Genomic DNA, 18,378 nt, shown 5'->3' with positions numbered 1-18,378 from the left:
GTTATATCATACCTATATTATTTGTACGCGTTATGATTTTTATCTAATGTACTTACATAAATTTAACATTTAATTTTTGTGGAAATTTGCAAATCTGTTAGCCAACACTTATCTATCAGCTGTGCACGAAAGGTGTGTCACACACAAGTCTCCAAAAATTATACGTCTTCCATTTTCGTTATATACGTAAACAAAGAATACGCCACAACAAAAGTACCGCTAAACACGCACCAAAGCAAGCGCACCGCTGACAGTTGCAAAAGCAATCGAACTTTAGCAAGAAGAAGAAGACGACGACGAGAAAAGAAAAAAAAGGGACGTCAGAGTTAAAAAAATGTCGGCGCACAGCGGAGGTACGGATTGGAACTCGGTTGTAAAACCACTTTTATCAAACCGTACAAGCGCTTTGAACAAAAATGAAATATCAAATTTATTAAAGGCAATTACCAAATGGTGAGTACATATAGAATTAATCTCTAAAAACAACATTTGATGGCCAAATGGCGCAGTTGAAAATTTGTCTGCAAGGTGACTTGCAAATTAAATATGGCGACCCATTATGACGAAACTTTTGTAAGTTTGCAAACAAATGCAATATATATTTTCAACTTATTTTTTTGCAGTGAACATGAGTTTTTCGATGATGAAAGTAATTATACACAATTCTACACAGCATTTGCGGCTCTGGCAGCCGACAAGCTAATGCAAATTAAGTCGAGTAAGTATCGCCCCTTCGTGCCTTGCTTTCTGTAATGATTTTTTGTACTGTTCGGCCTGCAACAAAAGAGAATTTGCTAGAGAAAATGCAATAATATACGCATGACTAATGCAGATTGCTTTTATTCTAGTCTGTTCTATGTGAATATGTATGTGGCTTATTGTTAATTTATATGAGATACCTGCGAGGAATATATGTACATATGTATATGTATGTATGTATATGTATATGCATATGTACATTTATTCACATATATTTACAAATATACGTAGAGCTGTGGTCTCAAAAATAGTTGTGCTACTGATAGCTAAATATTGAACACAAAAATGTGATACTCTCAATAGGATGTTAATAATTAATAGCAAATATGTTGGATAAATATACGATTCAAATTGTTTTCAAAATATTGAGTTTATTACAAGTATTTTATGACCGCAGCTGAATGTATATTCTGCATCAGAAAGAAATGTCAGGTCGCAGCTGGGATAGTGTCTACTATATAAATATTTAAAGCCTAACTTATGCATTTGTATTTGCTCTCTATACATATTTCTCTTAGTATGCCAGACACAAATTTCTCAATTGCACGATGCCAGCGCAGTGCTCATACGTTTCATACTCTTCCGGCTGCCAAAGGTGTCGGTGTATGAGATTAAATGGCTGCTGGGCGCATTGAAAATGTTATGCGAGGGTCGCGAGAGCGTTACCCAAGGCGCCCCTACACAGTTTGACTATAATGCGGTGGCGGCTGTCTTGAAGAGCGCCAAACATCCAGAATCGAACAGCAAGAGCATCAGCAGCAGCAGCTGCACCAGCGTTGCTAGCAGCGCTACTGGCACTGAAAAAGAATCACCCAAATCGGAGATAAAACGTTCCCGTTCAGATCTTTCGACGGTTATATTACAACAGCTATTGGCACCCCTAGAGCCTGGCAAAATGACCTGGGTGCCATTGAGCGAGGAAATCAGCGATTGCACAGTAAGCAAGAATCCAATGAGTATTTTATTCCTGCAGATATAATATCTATATATAGTTGAATACAGCCACGTTGTTCTATATATATTCGACATATATCTGCGTTTGTATCAACTTATTGGATTAGAAATTCTTCGATTTTGGTTGGTTTCCAATTGGATATATATTTCTAATGTGTATTCTCTATGATAGGAACAACTGCTGGCCGCCAATGTTGAATACTTCCAAGAACAGAACGGCGTGGATACCTTACTTGACGTCGGCATTTGTTTGCCTATACTTAATCGTTATCGCTCGAAATATCAGGAGGCAATTATGGGCGGCAAGGCGTTATATTTGCCGCTCACCCAAGTGGAGGCTAGCGCGGTCAAATCGGCCATGGCACATATGTTAACCGATCTGTCCATATTGGGGCAGGCGCATTCACTAATTGCTCTGCAGCCGCTGACTCCGAGCCGCATCGAAAAGCTATCGATGTGCGGCATAGCGGCGTTGTACAATGCCGTACTCACCTCTATAGCGGCCAGTGTACTGAGCATGTGCCAGGCCAGTGGCGGTTCTCAGAAGCAACAGCCAGCTGCTGCGGCAACAACTAGCCAGGGCAGCGGCAATAACAGCAATGTTTCGACAGGGGCCAAGGATCACGACGACTTCGAGGAACAGGCCTGCACGATCGTAAACAAAGCGCTAGAAATTTACACAAGCATTGGAGAGATGTTTAAGGCCTCCGCTCGCATGCATGTCTATCAGAACCATTTGTGTTATGGCTCCTGGCTGCTTATAAGTGGCATTCAAGGCGCCATGGGCGCTTCGGGGAGCAGCAGCAGTAGTAGCACCAGCAGCGGTTCATCATCAGGCAAAACGGCAGCCAGCACTGCCGAATCGAATGTTACACCCAGTACGCCCATCGCGCGTGTTAATCTGTTCAAGGTGCAGCAAGGATTTGGCGAGCTGAATGCAGCCATTGCTAATCATAGCATTAAACTACTCTCCGAGCTTATAGATGACTTAAAAATTGAATCAGCTTGCGGCGCGACCAGCAGCTCTGGAACTATCACCTGCTTGGACGTGGAGCCAGCACAATTTGATATATTGCAAAATTACACAGCTTTGCAGCGTATAGTGCGTGTCTTGAACACGGCCACATTGCATCAACTGTTCACCTTCTTGGCCACTGTGGCGTATCGCAAGGCATGCACCTTAAAGCGAGCCAGTGCCAAAGATCGCACCGAATGTGAACCAATTAGCTACTCAGACTCAACGACCTATTTCAATGATTCTCTCTCCTGTTCGGACAACTCTGAGGAGGATGACAGCGAAAGCTATTTGGGCCATTGGTTTAAAGAGACACTATCACCCGAAACACATGATGATAATGCCAACGCATGCACTCAGGAGCGCAGCGGAGAGCAAAAATCTGCACTAGTGCCCAGGCTGGATGAACCACATGAATATCTGGATTTGGCTGCAGACATATTCTGTTTCCTGGACCAGTTCCTGGCCAATCGACATGCCTACATGCAGCGCTATGTGAAGGCAGGCGTCAGTGATCAGCAAATGCTGCTCATGGCGAATATTATCAAAGACTTTGATCGTGATGTTATGCGGCAGGAGGCCGGTGGCAATCCGAGTGGCGCTGGTGGTGGTGGCGAAGGCAATTGCTCCAACTGGCAATCGGCAATGATTCGGTTTTCGGGCGCTGCCGGACGTTATATACACAACTTGATCTCGACATCGTTGCTCTCGGAGCAGCTGCAATCGAATCTGCTGCAACATTTGGCCATTTCACCATGGTCCACAGATACCAACAGTTGGCCACTTCAGGTCTACCCCAGCACTTTGTCCGTGCTGGTGCAGATTCTGTTGTTGAAGCCGACGCAGGAGAAGGAGGCGGCGTGTTTGTCTGTCTGGCATCGTCTCATTAACACGCTGGTCGAGGGCGTTTGCTCGTCTGCTAATGCCAGCGATACTGACTATGAGGACTTGAATATTGAACACGCTCAGCTACTGCTCTTCCTCTTCCATTCTCTAAATCTGATGCAGAAGAAGTCGATATTGCTGCTCACTGCTGGCGGTGTCATTCGCTGTGCCGATGTCTGTCGCGGCATCAGTGCGGAGCGCCCTGTTCGCAATAGCCAAATGATGCTGCTCTCGCGTTTGCTGCTCTTCCTCGAGTATCTCATGAAGCATTTGTACAATGCGCCTCCCGAGCTGCTCGATCAGGTGCGCTGGAATCTGTTCAGTGTAAGCACCATGCCGGATACCCAAAAAATTACGGACTTACTGAATAGTCGAACCAAACTGACGTCCTATTGCCGCCAAGACATTGAGGAAAGGTTCCGCAATTCCTCTGTGGGCGATCTGAGCTCAAGTAAGGTTTACTTTAAATTTATAATAATAGGAAATTGATAACATATTAATGTGTACTCTTACAGGCATTCGTCCCACTTTTTACTCTTTGGTCACCGGTGATTCTTCGAAGCCGTATTGGGCCCAGGAATTCAAATTGGATGGCTTAGCCTGGAATTTTATATTATGCACGCCGGATAAGCTCAAGTATCCATTGCTAGTGGATGCACTCATTGATATATTGGCCATTACCGATATGTCTGCCTTTACCAAGGATAAGGACAATCTACATAATCTCTGCGCCATGCAGTATTGCTTTAGCATCACCTGGAAGCTACTGCTTGGCTTGCCGCCGTCCACGTCTCATGTGGAGTCACTTAAAACGGAGCGTGTGCCCAATTTACACTCATTGCTCTGGAGCATACGCTGCCCATTGGCCGGCTCGCATTATCTGGTGGTCAACAGCCTCATCAAGCAGGGCATGTACACCCAGTACGCGGAGTCTTTGTGGGCGCAGGTGGGCGATCGCACAGCGGATATACGCTACAGCCTGAAGCAGACAATGCTAGGCGTTGAGGTCTTCAACCAGCAACTAAACAAGGGTAAATTAATATTAAATTATATTTATTTATAATATTTCATATGTATTGTATTTAATTTTCTCCTTAGCTTCGCCGAATCCTCGTCTATCTGATTTAATCCTCTTCGATGCCCTTATTGCCCACATGCAGGCTGTGGCCTGGGCAGATAAGGAAGGCTACAAGGTACAGCGCAAGGAGAGCGACAGCGACAGCATTACGTCAGAGAGTCGCGATCGTGAGAATTCAAGCGTAGCCACCGATCCGGAGGTTTACTCTTCGAGCGAGTCCATCGATGAGCAGCAGTCGAAGCTAACAGACGACAGCATACTCACGCCAGGTGAACTTCTCGAGCGCACACAGTTGAGCAACGAGCTGCTGGTCAAACTAATGGAGTCCTACACTCTACTCTCGAATATTGTGAAGGCTCAGATGCTGAAGCAGCTGTCCAGCAGCACGCCGGAGCAGGCACTCAATCTGATTGTGCCTGTTGTGAGCGATAAGCCAGCCATTATGCTGGAGCTTCACGCTGCCTTCCTCAAGCTGCTGCCCAACGAGGATAAGCAGTTGATAGCGAATGAGTGGCCCAAGTGTCTGTTAGTCAACGATGACGCCTTCAATGGCAAACAGCATCCTGTGGAACCGTACACATTAAATGTGATAGATGCACACATCACGGAGCTAACCAAATCCTCGACTTACACCACGCTTCATACGCTAAAGCATTGCTTGAAGTCAATTTTGCATCTGCTAGAGCTGCTGTTGTCCTTCTGCACGACCATTGGAGATGTGGAGGCGCAGCTGAAGCCCATGCTGATTGCCTCCATGATGGACATGCGCACCGATTACCTGCAGAGCCAGAGCGAGCAGTGCCTGCGTGAGATTCTGCATGGCCTGACCAATGAGGCGCATAAGCAGCTGCTCTTCGAGCATATGATTGGACACTGCTATCACATGCTGATTGACTTTGCTGCCGAGCTGAAGCAGCCGCCAACTGGAGCTGTTGTTGCGGAGCAGGAACAGCGCGCTGTCTTCAATGAATCCATGTTGTTTGCCGTACTGAAGACAATGATCAAAATGCTGGAGGTACCCACCGCTGTGCAGGCGATGCGGCAGTTCTTTAAGGAGCAGCGTGCTGGTAGCTTGACCACATTATTGCTCTCCTTCACGGGCACTACCCTGCCCTTGAGCTATGCGCGCAAGATGCTGCAGTTTGTGGAGCGACTGTTCGAGCATGCAGCTGGACCGGATGCACATTTTCAGCACGAGGAATTGGTTGAATGCTTCGGCGAACTGGCGAACGTGGATGTGGCACGCCTCAAGCTGTGGCTGGCCCACATCATCTATGGACCCAATGTGGTCGCCAACAATAGTAGCTGCGAAGCCTCGTGCAAGCTGTTGACCAGTGTGATGCAGCCTTCGAGCAGCTCCAGCAGCAATGCCCAAACACCAACAAATATGGCGACGGTATCGGCCATGCCGAGCATTTCGGATCAGCTGGACGCCATGGATATAGACTATGATTGTGGAGGTGCCGGCAATGCAGCGCCGAATACATCTCAGATTTTGAGCCTGTGGCAGGGCAATAATCAGCCAAATAATCAATCGGAGGACTCATCGCAGGCATGCGATCAGCAGAACAACGGAAACCAGCCACGCAATGGAGCTCTATTGTTGAGCTTTGTGAAGTCCCTGGTGCGCGAGCAACCAGCAGCGGCACAGTTAGCTCCGCCTCTGTTCCAGGCCCTGCTGCAGTTGGGACAGACATTGATAACGCCGCCGCAGGATGGCTGCGATTTTGCTGATGTGCTGCAGATCATGATAACTCTGGCGGATGCATCGCCGGCACGTGGTCATGTGGCACTGTTCAATACCACGTTGCTCTGGCTGGAGTTGGCCAAGCTGGAGCTAGCCAAGCTGCAGTTGCGCCATGCTGAGAACGTGAGCGCTCTGCTGCGTTACCTGAGCGAACTGCTGCAGGGCATTGGCTATCGGGGCAGTCGGCAACATATGCCCCCGTGGGATGATGAGCTGCAATCGGACATCGATGAGCTATACGATGAACTTGTCGATGAGCAGCAGGAACAGGACTCACTGCTAGACGACTCCGATGAGGATACGCTCAACAATAAGCTGTGCACATTCTCGCAAACACAGAAGGAGTTCATGAACCAGCATTGGTATCATTGCCACACCTGCAACATGATCAACACCGTCGGCGTTTGTTCCGTCTGCGCCCGCGTCTGCCACAAAGGTCACGATGTCAGCTACGCCAAGTATGGCAATTTCTTCTGTGACTGTGGCGCTAAGGAGGATGGCTCATGTCAAGCCCTCAGTCGCCGTCAGCCCACTAGCGGCTGCGATTCACGTGATGGCTATGTCTCGGCTCATATGAGCCTCTTGGCGGCCGGCAAGAAGCGCCAGTCGCCGCCTACACAGATACGCAAGGATTCACTGAGCAATGAGCGCATTGCATTGCTGGGCAAGCTGCTGGAGCCGCATCGTGAGGCACTGCAACATCCGGATCAATGGCTGCTCGTGGTGCGCTGCATTCTCGAGTATTTCGATGTTCTGATGCCTTCCATACGGGAGAATTGCACGCTTTACTCGATCGTGGGCTGTCACAAACGTGCCACAGTTGCACTGGAGCGACTGCATCAACTCGATCAGAGTTTCCAGGTGAGCAATATTTGATAACTTGAATATGAATTTGTATTCATAACATCCTCCTCCTATTGATTATAGATCACTGACCAGCTAATGTTTGCTACTCTGGGCTCCCAGGAGGGCGCGTTTGAGAACGTGCGCATGAACTACTCCGGCGATCAGGGACAGACCATTAAGCATCTGATATCGTCGGGCGTCGTGAGGCGCGTCGCCTTCTGCTGCCTGTCCTCGCCACATGGCAGACGTCAGCAGCTGGCCGTCTCTCATGAGAAGGGAAAGGTCACCATACTGCAGTTGTCTGCGCTGCTAAAGCAAGCGGATGCCTCGAAGCGCAAGCTGACCCTCACACAGCTCAGCTCGGCGCCCATTGCGTGCACCGTGCTCTCGCTAGCAGCCAATCCCTGTAACGAGGACTGCTTGGCCGTCTGTGGCTTGAAGGAGTGTCATGTGCTGACCTTCTCCAGCAGCGGCAGCACCAATGAGCACATTGTGGTTACACCCCAATTGGACAACGGCAATTACATCAAGAAGGCTGTCTGGCTGCCGGGCTCCCAAACGTTGCTCGCTTTGGTCACTTCGGATTATGTGAAGATTTATGATCTGGCCGTGGACACGTACAGTCCGAAGTACTACTACCTTGTGGCAGTTGGAAAGATACGGGACTGCACCTTCATCTACCAGGAGGGTGCCTATTATATGCTGACCTTTGCCAGCAGCGGCTATATCTATTACCAGACCCTAGACGAACAGAGTCTGGCCGTGCACGGAGATTTCTATGTGACTAACACACTGGAGTTGAGCCATCACCATATTAAGGATGTGAATGGACAGGTTGGCGGCGGCGGCGTCTCCATATATTACTCGCACTCGCTTCAATTGCTCTTCTATAGCTACGCATCGGGTCGCAGCTTTGTTTCTCCTTTGACAAATGTCAATCAAGGCGTTAAGGGCATCTACCATTTGGATACGAATTCGGCTGTTAGCAAATCCTCTTCGAAAGGCCCCTTGCAGCCACTGGTCCAGTGGACTGAAGTAGCCGGCCATCCCGGACTTATATACGCTAACATGCAAACGTCTAACAATCCAATCATATTGATGCTTACCCCGGAATTGATATACATGCAGGAGATCAAGGCCCAATCGGCCAAGTCACGCATCATGGATGTCGTGGGCATACGTCACTCTGTGGCCGGCACTGAGAAGACGACGCTGCTACTGCTCTGCGAGGATGGCAGCCTGCGCATTTTCTCTGCCCAGCCGGAGTTGACCAGTTTCTGGCTATCGCCACGTGTCCAGCCGCTGGGCAATCAACTCTACTCCGCCACATTGCTAGCCAAGAGTGCCAGCGCTCTGTCCGCTGGCAGTCCGAAGTCGAGCAAGTCCAACAAGTTGTCACGTAAATCGGGTGGCGGTGTTGGAGGTGGCGTCGCTGGTGGCCAGCAGAAGCAGTTGACGTCGGGTGGAGTGCCCGTTTTTCCCATTGATTTCTTCGAGCACTGCAACATGCTAGCCGACGTGGAATTTGGTGGAAATGATCTGCTTCAGATATATAATAAGCAAAAGCTAAAGACCCGTCTCTTCTCCACGGGCATGTTCGTGGCCAGCACTCGGGCCAACGGATTCACACTGGAGGTGCTCAACAATGATCCGAATGTGGTTATAGTTGGCATACGCGTCCTGCTGGGCACGCAGGACACTCAGCGAGCACCGCAGTCGGTGACCATATTGGGTAGGACAATTCCGACGCCAGTGCGACGCGCCCGCTGGTTTGATATACCGCTGACGCGGGAGGAGATGCTGCAGTCGGATAAGGTGCTTAAGGTGTGCTTTTCCAAGTCACAGGATCCGGAACATGTAACGCTGCTCGATTGCATTGAGGTATATGGCAAGTCCAAGGAGCTCGTCGGCTGGCCAGACGATAGCGAGGAGCTACCGGCTACAGCGGGCGGCGCCAGTGCAGCCACAGCGGTTGCTTCGCCGGCCAGTTCGGCTAACTTTGGCGAGGGCTTCAATTGCATCACCCAACTGGACCGCATGTGCACCCACCTACTCGAGGTGCTCGACTGTGCCCTGCATTTGCTCGGCAATGGAGGCGCCGTGGCTGTGGCTATGCGCCAGAAGGCGATTAAGACCGCCAGCGCCTTGTTGCTGCTGCCCACACCGAATCCCGTGCAGACCCAGGCCCGTTATGTGCTGGCCACGTTGTACGGCAGTCGTGGCTCGTACCATGCCTACAAGGATAGTGTCTTGCTGCAATTCGTGCACAGCGAACTGCAGGCAATGCTGCCGAAGCTAACCCAACTGGACACGTTGCAGGATATCGATCCGGAGGCCTTTTATCGCCTGATATTGCTCGTCCGTGGCATCGCCAATGCCCGGCCGCAGTCGCTGGCCAAGATTTGCGCCGAGTGCAACTACGATATTGTGCCAGCACTGATGGCCATTGTGTTGGAGCTGCATAAGGTAACCCCAGCCCTGGATGAACCAACGAATATTGTGCGTCGCGGTCTATGCCAGCCGGAGACGATTGTCCACTGCCTGGTGGAGATCATGTACGGATTTGCCCTGGCCGATGCCAGTCAAGTTGGCCGCATGACAAAGTACTTCATTGATTTGCTCAAGCATGATGCGAGCGTCATTAGCCACAGTGCCAAGGAAGCGCTCATCCTGCTGCTCAGTCCACGCATCAAGCGCAGGAAGGTGGCCATTGCAACTACGCCGCCAGCCTGTTCCACGCCCACGCCGTCGGCTTCGGCCTTCAGCAACAGTAACTTGAGTGCTTTGCAGGGTGCCGCTTCGCAGGCGGCCAGTGATATAATTGAGGAGGCAGCTGCAGCGGCTGTGGATGCATCCGCTGTGGTTGGTGGTGAGGCCAACGCACTGCTCGAGGCGGATCCACCAGGCGTTAATCAGCAACAACAACAACTGCAACAGCAGCTGCTCAACTTGGAAGCGTTAATGGGTGGCGGCTTTCCACGGCCGCTCGGTCTGCCCGAAGATGCCGACGACGAGGCCATTATGGATATCGCCATTGCCCTGAGCCTGCAGCAACATGGCGGCGATGCGAATGCACTGCAATCCCTGCAACAGGGCTTGGCCAATCTGCAGGGCATACGCCTGGCAGCAGCGGCTACGGCAAATGCAGCGGCTAGCGGCGATGCAGCCGGATCGGATGATGACGAAGGCTCCAATGTGGCCACCGATGGCTCTACGCTGCGCACCTCGCCCGCCGAACCAGCGGGCAGCGGTGGCTCCGAGAGCGGCGGCAGTGGGGTCGAAAGTATTGGCGGCACTTCGGCGCGCAGCAGCAACTTTGGTGATCATGCGAATGCTTCGCCGCCGCGCCAGAGCAAGGATCAGGATCAGGAACAGCCGGGCACAAGCAGTGGCTGTGTCGCAGCACTCAGCGCCATGAGCAGCAGCGAGGACAACGAAATCAACGAGGATGAGAAGCTGAACAAGCTACATGATCTGAGGTGAGTCTAGAAATTTTTAAAGCCCTTTCTTATAATGAATATAACAGGCAGTCTCTGTTAACTGTATACAATCTATATATAATCTAATTAATAATTCAACGATTAAATTATTATCAGGATTGCTGTGCTGGAGAGCATCATCGAGCACTTGAGCACATTCGATATGTGCAATGGCCTGCAGGCCATACCGCTTATTCAGGTGATTTTGATGCTGACCACAGACTTGAATGGCAACAATGAAAGGGATCAGCAGGTGCTGCATGATCTGCTGACCGCGCTCGTCGACTACGTCGAGATCGGCAAGCGAGGCGTGGCCACCAAGGTAAGTAAATTCGTAAATAATAAAATGTCAGACTCTTTTAACAAGAGCATTCGCTTGCAGATGGAAACAAAGTGTCCGGGCAATGAGGTACGTCTCGCACTGCTTTCGCTCTTTGGCGTTATGATGGGCAAGACCAAGTCGAAGCAAACGGGCACCACTTCGCCGCCGCATCAGTTCAAGGATAACAGTTCTTTTGTGGCCAGCACCACGGCGAATGTGTTGAGCAAACGAGGTGCCTTTGTCTATGCACTTGAAGCACTCAATACACTGCTGGTGCACTGGAAGCAAGTGCTGGGCGATCCCTATGCTGCCGGCGGCTCTGGCATTGTCCAGCCGGCGGGTGGCAATGTCAGTGGTTCGGGCACAGCTGGACAACTGTTGAAGCCCATTAAGCACGGACCGAAGCCGGATATATCGATTTTGATACCGCATAACTATTTGAAAAACTATCCGGACATATTTGAGTCGTATGATGCGCTGCTCACCGAAATTATTGTGCGTCTGCCCTACCAAATACTGCGTCTGAGCAGCGCCCATCCCGATAATTATGACAGCGGCTTCTGTGAGGCGATGACCTTTACACTCTGCGAATATATGATGCTCAATCTGAACGCGCTGCTGCGTCGCCAGGTGCGCAAGCTACTGATGTACATCTGTGGCAGCAAGGAGAAGTTCCGCATGTACCGAGACGGACATTCCTTAGATGCACATTTCCGTGTGGTGAAACGCGTGTGCAGTATTGTCAGCACAAAGGTAAGCGGGATAATTTCTGTATAAGCTATATCTAATGCTATCTTTATTTATTCCAGAACGGTGCTCCTTATAATGCGAATCCGCCCATGCTCAGCTATGATGCCTTGGTGGAACTAACCGAACATTTGCGCACCTGTCAAGAGATTAGCCAAATGCGCACCGGCAACTGGCAAAAGTTCTGTGTAGTTCATGAGGATGCCTTGGCCATGCTAATGGAGATTGCCTGCTATCAGCTGGACGATGGTGTCTCACCCATTATTATTCAACTGCTACAAGCGGCCGTTTGCAATATACCACAGGCCATGACCGGCGTCAAACAGCAACAGCAATCGCAGCCAACCTCAACCAGCAGCAAGCTGCGTGGTGAGCGTGAGAAGAGCGAGGATACGGATACTGCATACTACTCGAAATTCGATCCGGCTCAGTGCAGCACATTTGTCCATCAGATCTTCCGCTATGCCAGCGATGCGCTCATCATACGCTTTGTGCGCATCTTTTTGCTGGAGAACAATGTGAGTCAGTTGCGCTGGCAGGCGCACTCCTTTATGACGGGTCTCTTCGAGCACGCGAACGAGCGTCAGCGCGAGAAGTTGTTGAACATCTTCTGGAATCTGTGGCCTTTGGTGCCCAGCTATGGTCGTCGAACCGCTCAATTTGTGGATCTACTCGGTTATCTAACATTGAGCACGAGGAGCATTACGGATCGTTTGCCGGAGTTTGTGTCGCGAGCAGTTGAGGTGTTGCGGCAACAAAATGAGCTGCTCTGCAAGCATCCAAATGCGCCCATCTACACCACACTAGAGTCCATATTGCAGGTGAGTTTGTAATCAAATACCTCAAGGCCAAAGTGGAAAATTCATCAATGTCTTATTTCAGGTTAATGGCTATTACCTCGAATCAGAGCCTTGTCTGGTGTGCAACAACCCCGAGGTGCCCATGGCCAACATAAAGCTGCCCTCGGTGAAGTCGGACTCTAAATATACAACCACTACCATGATCTATAAACTGGTGCAGTGTCACACCATCTCGAAGCTGATTGTGCGCATTGCCGACCTCAAACGCTCCAAGATGGTGCGCACCATCAACGTGTACTACAACAATCGTAGTGTGCAGGCCGTCGTCGAGCTTAAGAATCGTCCAGCGCTGTGGCACAAGGCTCGCTCCGTCTCGCTGCAATCGGGACAAACGGAGCTCAAGATTGATTTCCCTCTGCCAATCACTGCTTGTAATCTGATGATTGAATTTGCCGACTTTTACGAGACGGTCAGTGGTTCAAGTGAGAATCTGCAATGTCCACGCTGCAGCGCAGCGGTGCCGGCGTATCCTGGCGTCTGTGGCAACTGCGGTGAAAATGTGTTCCAATGCCACAAATGCCGTGCCATCAACTACGACGAGAAGGATCCGTTCCTGTGCCACTCGTGCGGTTTCTGCAAGTATGCCAAATTTGACTTCAGCATGTATGCGCGGGTCTGTTGCGCTGTGGATCCGATCGAGTCGGCCGAGGATCGTGCGAAGACCGTACAGCTAATACATAGCTCGCTGGAGCGTGCCGATCGTATCTATCGCCAGCTGTTGACCAACAAACAGATGCTCGAGCTGCTCATCCAAAAGGTGGCCGAGCATCGCAGCAGCGATCGCCTAGTCGAGGACAATATGGGCAGCGTGCACAGCACCTCGCAGGTAAACAAGATCATCCAGCTGCTCGCCCAGAAATATTGTGTGGAGTCGCGCACCAGCTTCGAAGAGCTCAGCAAGATTGTACAGAAGGTTAAGGCCTGTCGCAGGTGAGTTGGCTATTGATATTAAATATATAAACCATATAATGATTAACCGATTTCCTTCAGTGAACTGGTTGCCTATGACCGTCAACAACAGGATCAGCCGGCGGCTAGCATGCCGTCTGGCATTGAGGCCAATCACACTACAAATCGTTGCTATGGCTGCGCCTTGGCCTCCACGGAACAATGTCTGACGCTGCTGCGGGCCATGGCCTACAACTACGATTGCCGTGTGGGCTTGTATAGCCAGGGCTTGGTCAGTGAGTTGGCCGAGCATAATTTGCGTCGCGGTACTCCGCAAATCCAGGAGGAGGTGCGCAATCTGCTGGTTGTGTTGACCAAAGACAATGCCGAGGCGTGCATGCATCTGCTGCAGCTGGTCACGACGCGTGTCAAGAATGCCTTAATGGGCGCTATACCTTTGATCAGTTTGGAGGCGGCTGTGCATCAGGAAATGACGCTGCTGGAGGTGCTGCTCGGGCAGGATGATGTCTGCTGGGAGTACAAGCTGAAGGTTATCTTTGAGCTATTCATCAGCAACTGTCGGTGGGTGATCGAAGAGATTATGGAATTTATATATTCCTGTTTCAATTATATATTACATTCAAATATATCTTCTTTCAGTCTGCCACGTGGTCCTGTGACATCTGTGCTGCATCCTTGCTTGCGCATCATGCAGAACTTGATTTGCCCTGCGTTGCCTAGCACTGGCAACAAGAACAACAACAACAACAATCAGCCACAGCAGCAACAACAGCAGCAGCAGCAACAACAACAGCAGCAGCAGCAGCAACAACAGCCATTGGGTCCCACGGATCTGTGCAGCATTAAACTACTGGACGGCAACACCATTGATTATCGCGCCTGGCTTAGCTCCGATCGCAATCATGATTATAACGCTTGGAGCAGTCGCATGCCCGCCAACAAATACCAACGGCAGGAAGGTGGCAAACAGCCGCAGCGCAGCAACAGCAACAACAACACCAGCAACAAGCAGCAGTCTCAGGTGGGCGATGCACCATCTAAGGGCGGACGTCGTGCTGAGGTCCGTGCCGCCTTCTTGAGCGAGAAATATGGACATCGCTGGCGTCAACAGGTGCTGGATAAGGAGAAAGTGATCAAGCCGCTGGTATTCAATGCCAAATGGATTCAGCCTCTGCTCTTCAATGCCAATTCTAGATTCGGTCGCCAGTTGGCCTGTTCGCTGCTTAGCGGCTTGTGCCGTACCAATGAACGGAAGCAGCAGGCGCTCAATATGCTCACTGGCTTCCTGCGACATGTTGGCGAAGCAGGAGAGGCCAGTGCCGAGTACTTAACCTTGTATCGCAGTGTAGCCACTGAGACGCCTTGGCTGCAGTATCTGGTGTTGCGCGGAGTTCTGGGCGAAATCTCGCAGCTTTTGGCGGTGGAAATTGGCAAAATACATCGCATGGAGGAGCATTCATTGTCCTCGGATCTCTCGTTGGGCTATGCGTTGCGTCAGTATGTGGAGCTGCTCTGGCTGTTCCTAGAGTGTCCCAACATTCGGCGCACCTACAAGACTCGTCTGTTGGGTCCCGTGCTGGAGAGCTATCTAGCTTTGCGCAGCCTGGTTGTGCAGCGTACACGCTTGATCGACGATGCTCAGGAGAAGCTTTTGGAAATGCTCGAGGAGATGACGAGCGGCACTGAGGAGGAGACGCGTGCTTTCATGGAAATTCTGATTGATACCGTGGAAAAGACGCGCATGAATGATATAAAGACACCGGTGTTCATATTCGAACGTCTCTACTCGATAATACATCCCGAGGAGCATGATGAGAGCGAGTTCTACATGACGCTGGAGAAGGATCCACAGCAGGAGGATTTCCTGCAGGGACGCATGCTTGGCAATCCATACCCCTCCAGCGAGGTGGGCTTGGGTCCGCTGATGCGGGATGTCAAAAATAAAATCTGCACTGACTGCGAACTGATCGCGCTACTGGAGGACGACAATGGCATGGAGCTGCTAGTGAACAACAAGATAATCAGCTTGGATCTGCCTGTAAAGGATGTCTACAAGAAGGTGTGGCTAGCCGAGGGCGGAGATCGTGATGCCATGCGCATTGTGTATCGCATGCGCGGCCTGCTGGGCGATGCCACCGAGGAATTTGTGGAGACGCTGAACAACAAGAGCCAGGAGCAGGTGGACACCGAACAGCTGTATCGCATGGCCAATGTGCTGGCCGATTGCAATGGGCTGCGTGTGATGCTCGAGCGGATTGGCAGCCTGCAGCGCATCTCGCGCCAGCGTGAGCTGATCCAAGTGCTGCTCAAGCTGTTCCTCATCTGTGTGAAGGTGCGTCGCTGCCAGAAGGTGCTCTGCCAGCCCGAGGTGGGCGCCATCAATACACTGCTAAAGGTGCTCCAAATGTGCTTGCAATCGGAAAACGATTCCATACAGTCGGCTGTAACCGAGCAACTACTCGAAATTATGGAGACCATACTGTCCAAGGCGGCCAGCGATACGCTCGACTCTTTTCTACAGTTCTCGCTAACCTTTGGCGGGCCCGAATATGTGAGCGCTCTGATCTCCTGCACCGACTGTCCGAATGTGCGCAATAATCCATCTGTGCTGCGTCATCTCATACGTGTCCTGGCGGCGCTTGTCTACGGCAACGAGGTCAAAATGGCGCTGCTCTGCGAGCACTTCAAGGTAGGTTCTACCCTTGGTTGTCTCTCACTGAATTACAGTTATACATAATTCCTCTTTCATTACTGCAGCACACCCTTGACTTCAATCGCTTTGACAATGAGCGCACCACCGAGGAGGAGTTCAAATTGGAGCTATTCTGCGTGCTAACAAACCAAATTGAACACAATTGCATTGGCGGCACTCTGAAGGACTATATTGTTAGCCTGGGCATTGTGGAGAGCGCTTTGGCATATATTACGGAGCATGCACCATGCGTTAAGCCCACGCTGCTGCGCACGGACTCCGATGAACTCAAGGAGTTCATTTCGCGCCCGAGCTTGAAATACATTTTGCGCTTCCTGACCGGCCTGGCCAATCATCATGAGGCCACCCAGTTGGCCATTAGCAAGGACATTATACCGATTATACATCGCCTGGAGCAGGTGTCTAGCGATGAGCATGTCGGCAGTTTGGCCGAGAATCTGCTCGAAGCGCTCAGCACAGATGCGGCGACGGCATCGCGTGTCCAACAGGTGCGCGACTTTACACGTGCCGAGAAGAAACGTCTGGCAATGGCGACGCGTGAGAAACAACTGGATGCCCTGGGCATGCGAACCAATGAAAAGGGTCAGGTGACTGCCAAAGGTTCCATACTGCAAAAAATCGAAAAGCTGCGCGATGAGACAGGACTCACTTGCTTCATTTGTCGCGAGGGCTATGCCTGCCAGCCAGAGAAGGTGCTGGGCATCTATACGTTCACCAAACGCTGCAATGTCGAGGAATTTGAACTGAAGTCACGTAAAACCATCGGCTACACCACCGTGACGCACTTCAATGTGGTGCACGTGGATTGTCATACATCTGCCATACGCTTGACGCGCGGTCGCGATGAATGGGAGCGTGCCAGCCTGCAAAATGCCAATACTCGTTGCAACGGACTGCTCCCACTCTGGGGTCCGGCTGTCGGGGAGGCAGCCTTCTCTGGCTGCATGACGCGACACAGCAGCTACATGCAGGAGAGCACTCAGCGCTGCGACATCTCGTACACGAGCAGTGTGCATGATCTGAAGCTGTTGTTGGTGCGTTTCGCATGGGAGCGCAGCTTCCATGATGACGCCGGCGGCGGTGGTCCACAGTCAAATATGCACTTTGTTCCGTACCTGCTATTCTATGCGGTCTATTTGCTGCTCTCCTCGCGCTCCGCAGCCCGGGACAGCAAAACATTGCTAAACTATTTGACAGCTGCGCCATCGGAAAAGTGGCTTGAATGTGGCTATGAGGTAGATGGACCACTCTACATGTTGACCATATCGCTGTCGCTGCACAGTCGTGAATTGTGGAACAAGTACAAGCTGGCGCACCTGAAGCGTCTGGTGGCTGTGGCCCAGGCACGTCACGTTTCACCGTCGGTGTTGTGCAAGGCGCTGCTATCGCCGGCAGATCGCCAGGCCAAAGAATATAGCGTATATAAGCCGTTCCTTATGATGTGGGCACTTGTCGATATGATCTACAATACGCTCTTCAAGACGGTGAACACCGTCAAGGAGGAGGACTGGCCTGCATCCCTATTTGAATACATACGCAAGAACGACGAGGCCATGCTTAAGTCAACGGATAGCATACTGCAAACACTGACGGATGAGTTTTTGCCGTGCACCTCGTTTGGCGAGTTCTGTGATGTGGCGGGTAAGTTGGCATTCCCCAAGAGCAATCCACATATAAGACATGAAACATATGTAAATAAAACATCTTTTCCTTCTTCTTAGGTCTTCTCAATCTAATCGAGCAGCCAGATAGTTTCATTGAAGATGTGCTAGGCGCCTTGCCCACCACTACCAGCTCTAGTTAAATTTAAATGCAGTTCTCATCATATTTATATGGATGCCTTTTGAACACTTAATAGGGTTCAGTTGTTGCTATCCGCTAATAAGCATATATCTATGCATAAACTTATATATTTATCACCTAAAAACTATTTAATCAATAAAATTATTCGTTTGCACAATGAAAGAAAATGGACACAGAAACGATTTATTCATATGTATTATCATAACTTTATTTTGAAACACGAAAAACGAAAACTAATCGGTATACAAATACATATACATA

The 18,378-nt window shown here is 50.5% G+C and overlaps 1 protein-coding gene across 1 annotated transcript; it reads left to right on the top strand.

Moving 5' to 3' along the window:
• The first annotated feature begins 1 nt into the window (after nucleotide 1).
• poe (E3 ubiquitin-protein ligase-like protein poe) lies at nucleotides 2-18,284 on the top strand. The gene is made up of 15 exons (XM_018002530.2): nucleotides 2-453; nucleotides 624-718; nucleotides 1,278-1,696; nucleotides 1,886-4,064; nucleotides 4,129-4,644; nucleotides 4,712-7,299; nucleotides 7,366-10,763; nucleotides 10,881-11,085; nucleotides 11,146-11,838; nucleotides 11,895-12,653; nucleotides 12,715-13,622; nucleotides 13,683-14,162; nucleotides 14,241-16,290; nucleotides 16,359-17,955; nucleotides 18,036-18,284. Exons 1-15 carry the CDS (start codon nucleotides 335-337, stop codon nucleotides 18,116-18,118), a joined length of 16,089 nt encoding a protein of 5,362 aa, XP_017858019.1. The 5' UTR covers nucleotides 2-334; the 3' UTR covers nucleotides 18,119-18,284.
• Nucleotides 18,285-18,378: the final 94 nt, after the last annotated feature.

The sequence above is a fragment of the Drosophila arizonae genome, chromosome 3, assembly GCF_054131065.1.
Source record: "Drosophila arizonae isolate 15081-1271.41 chromosome 3, UAZ_ARI_1.0, whole genome shotgun sequence".
In the NCBI taxonomy this organism is placed as follows: domain Eukaryota; kingdom Metazoa; phylum Arthropoda; class Insecta; order Diptera; family Drosophilidae; genus Drosophila; species Drosophila arizonae.
Note: the sequence above shows the minus strand (reverse complement) of the source record. Positions and strands in the feature narration are given on the sequence as shown.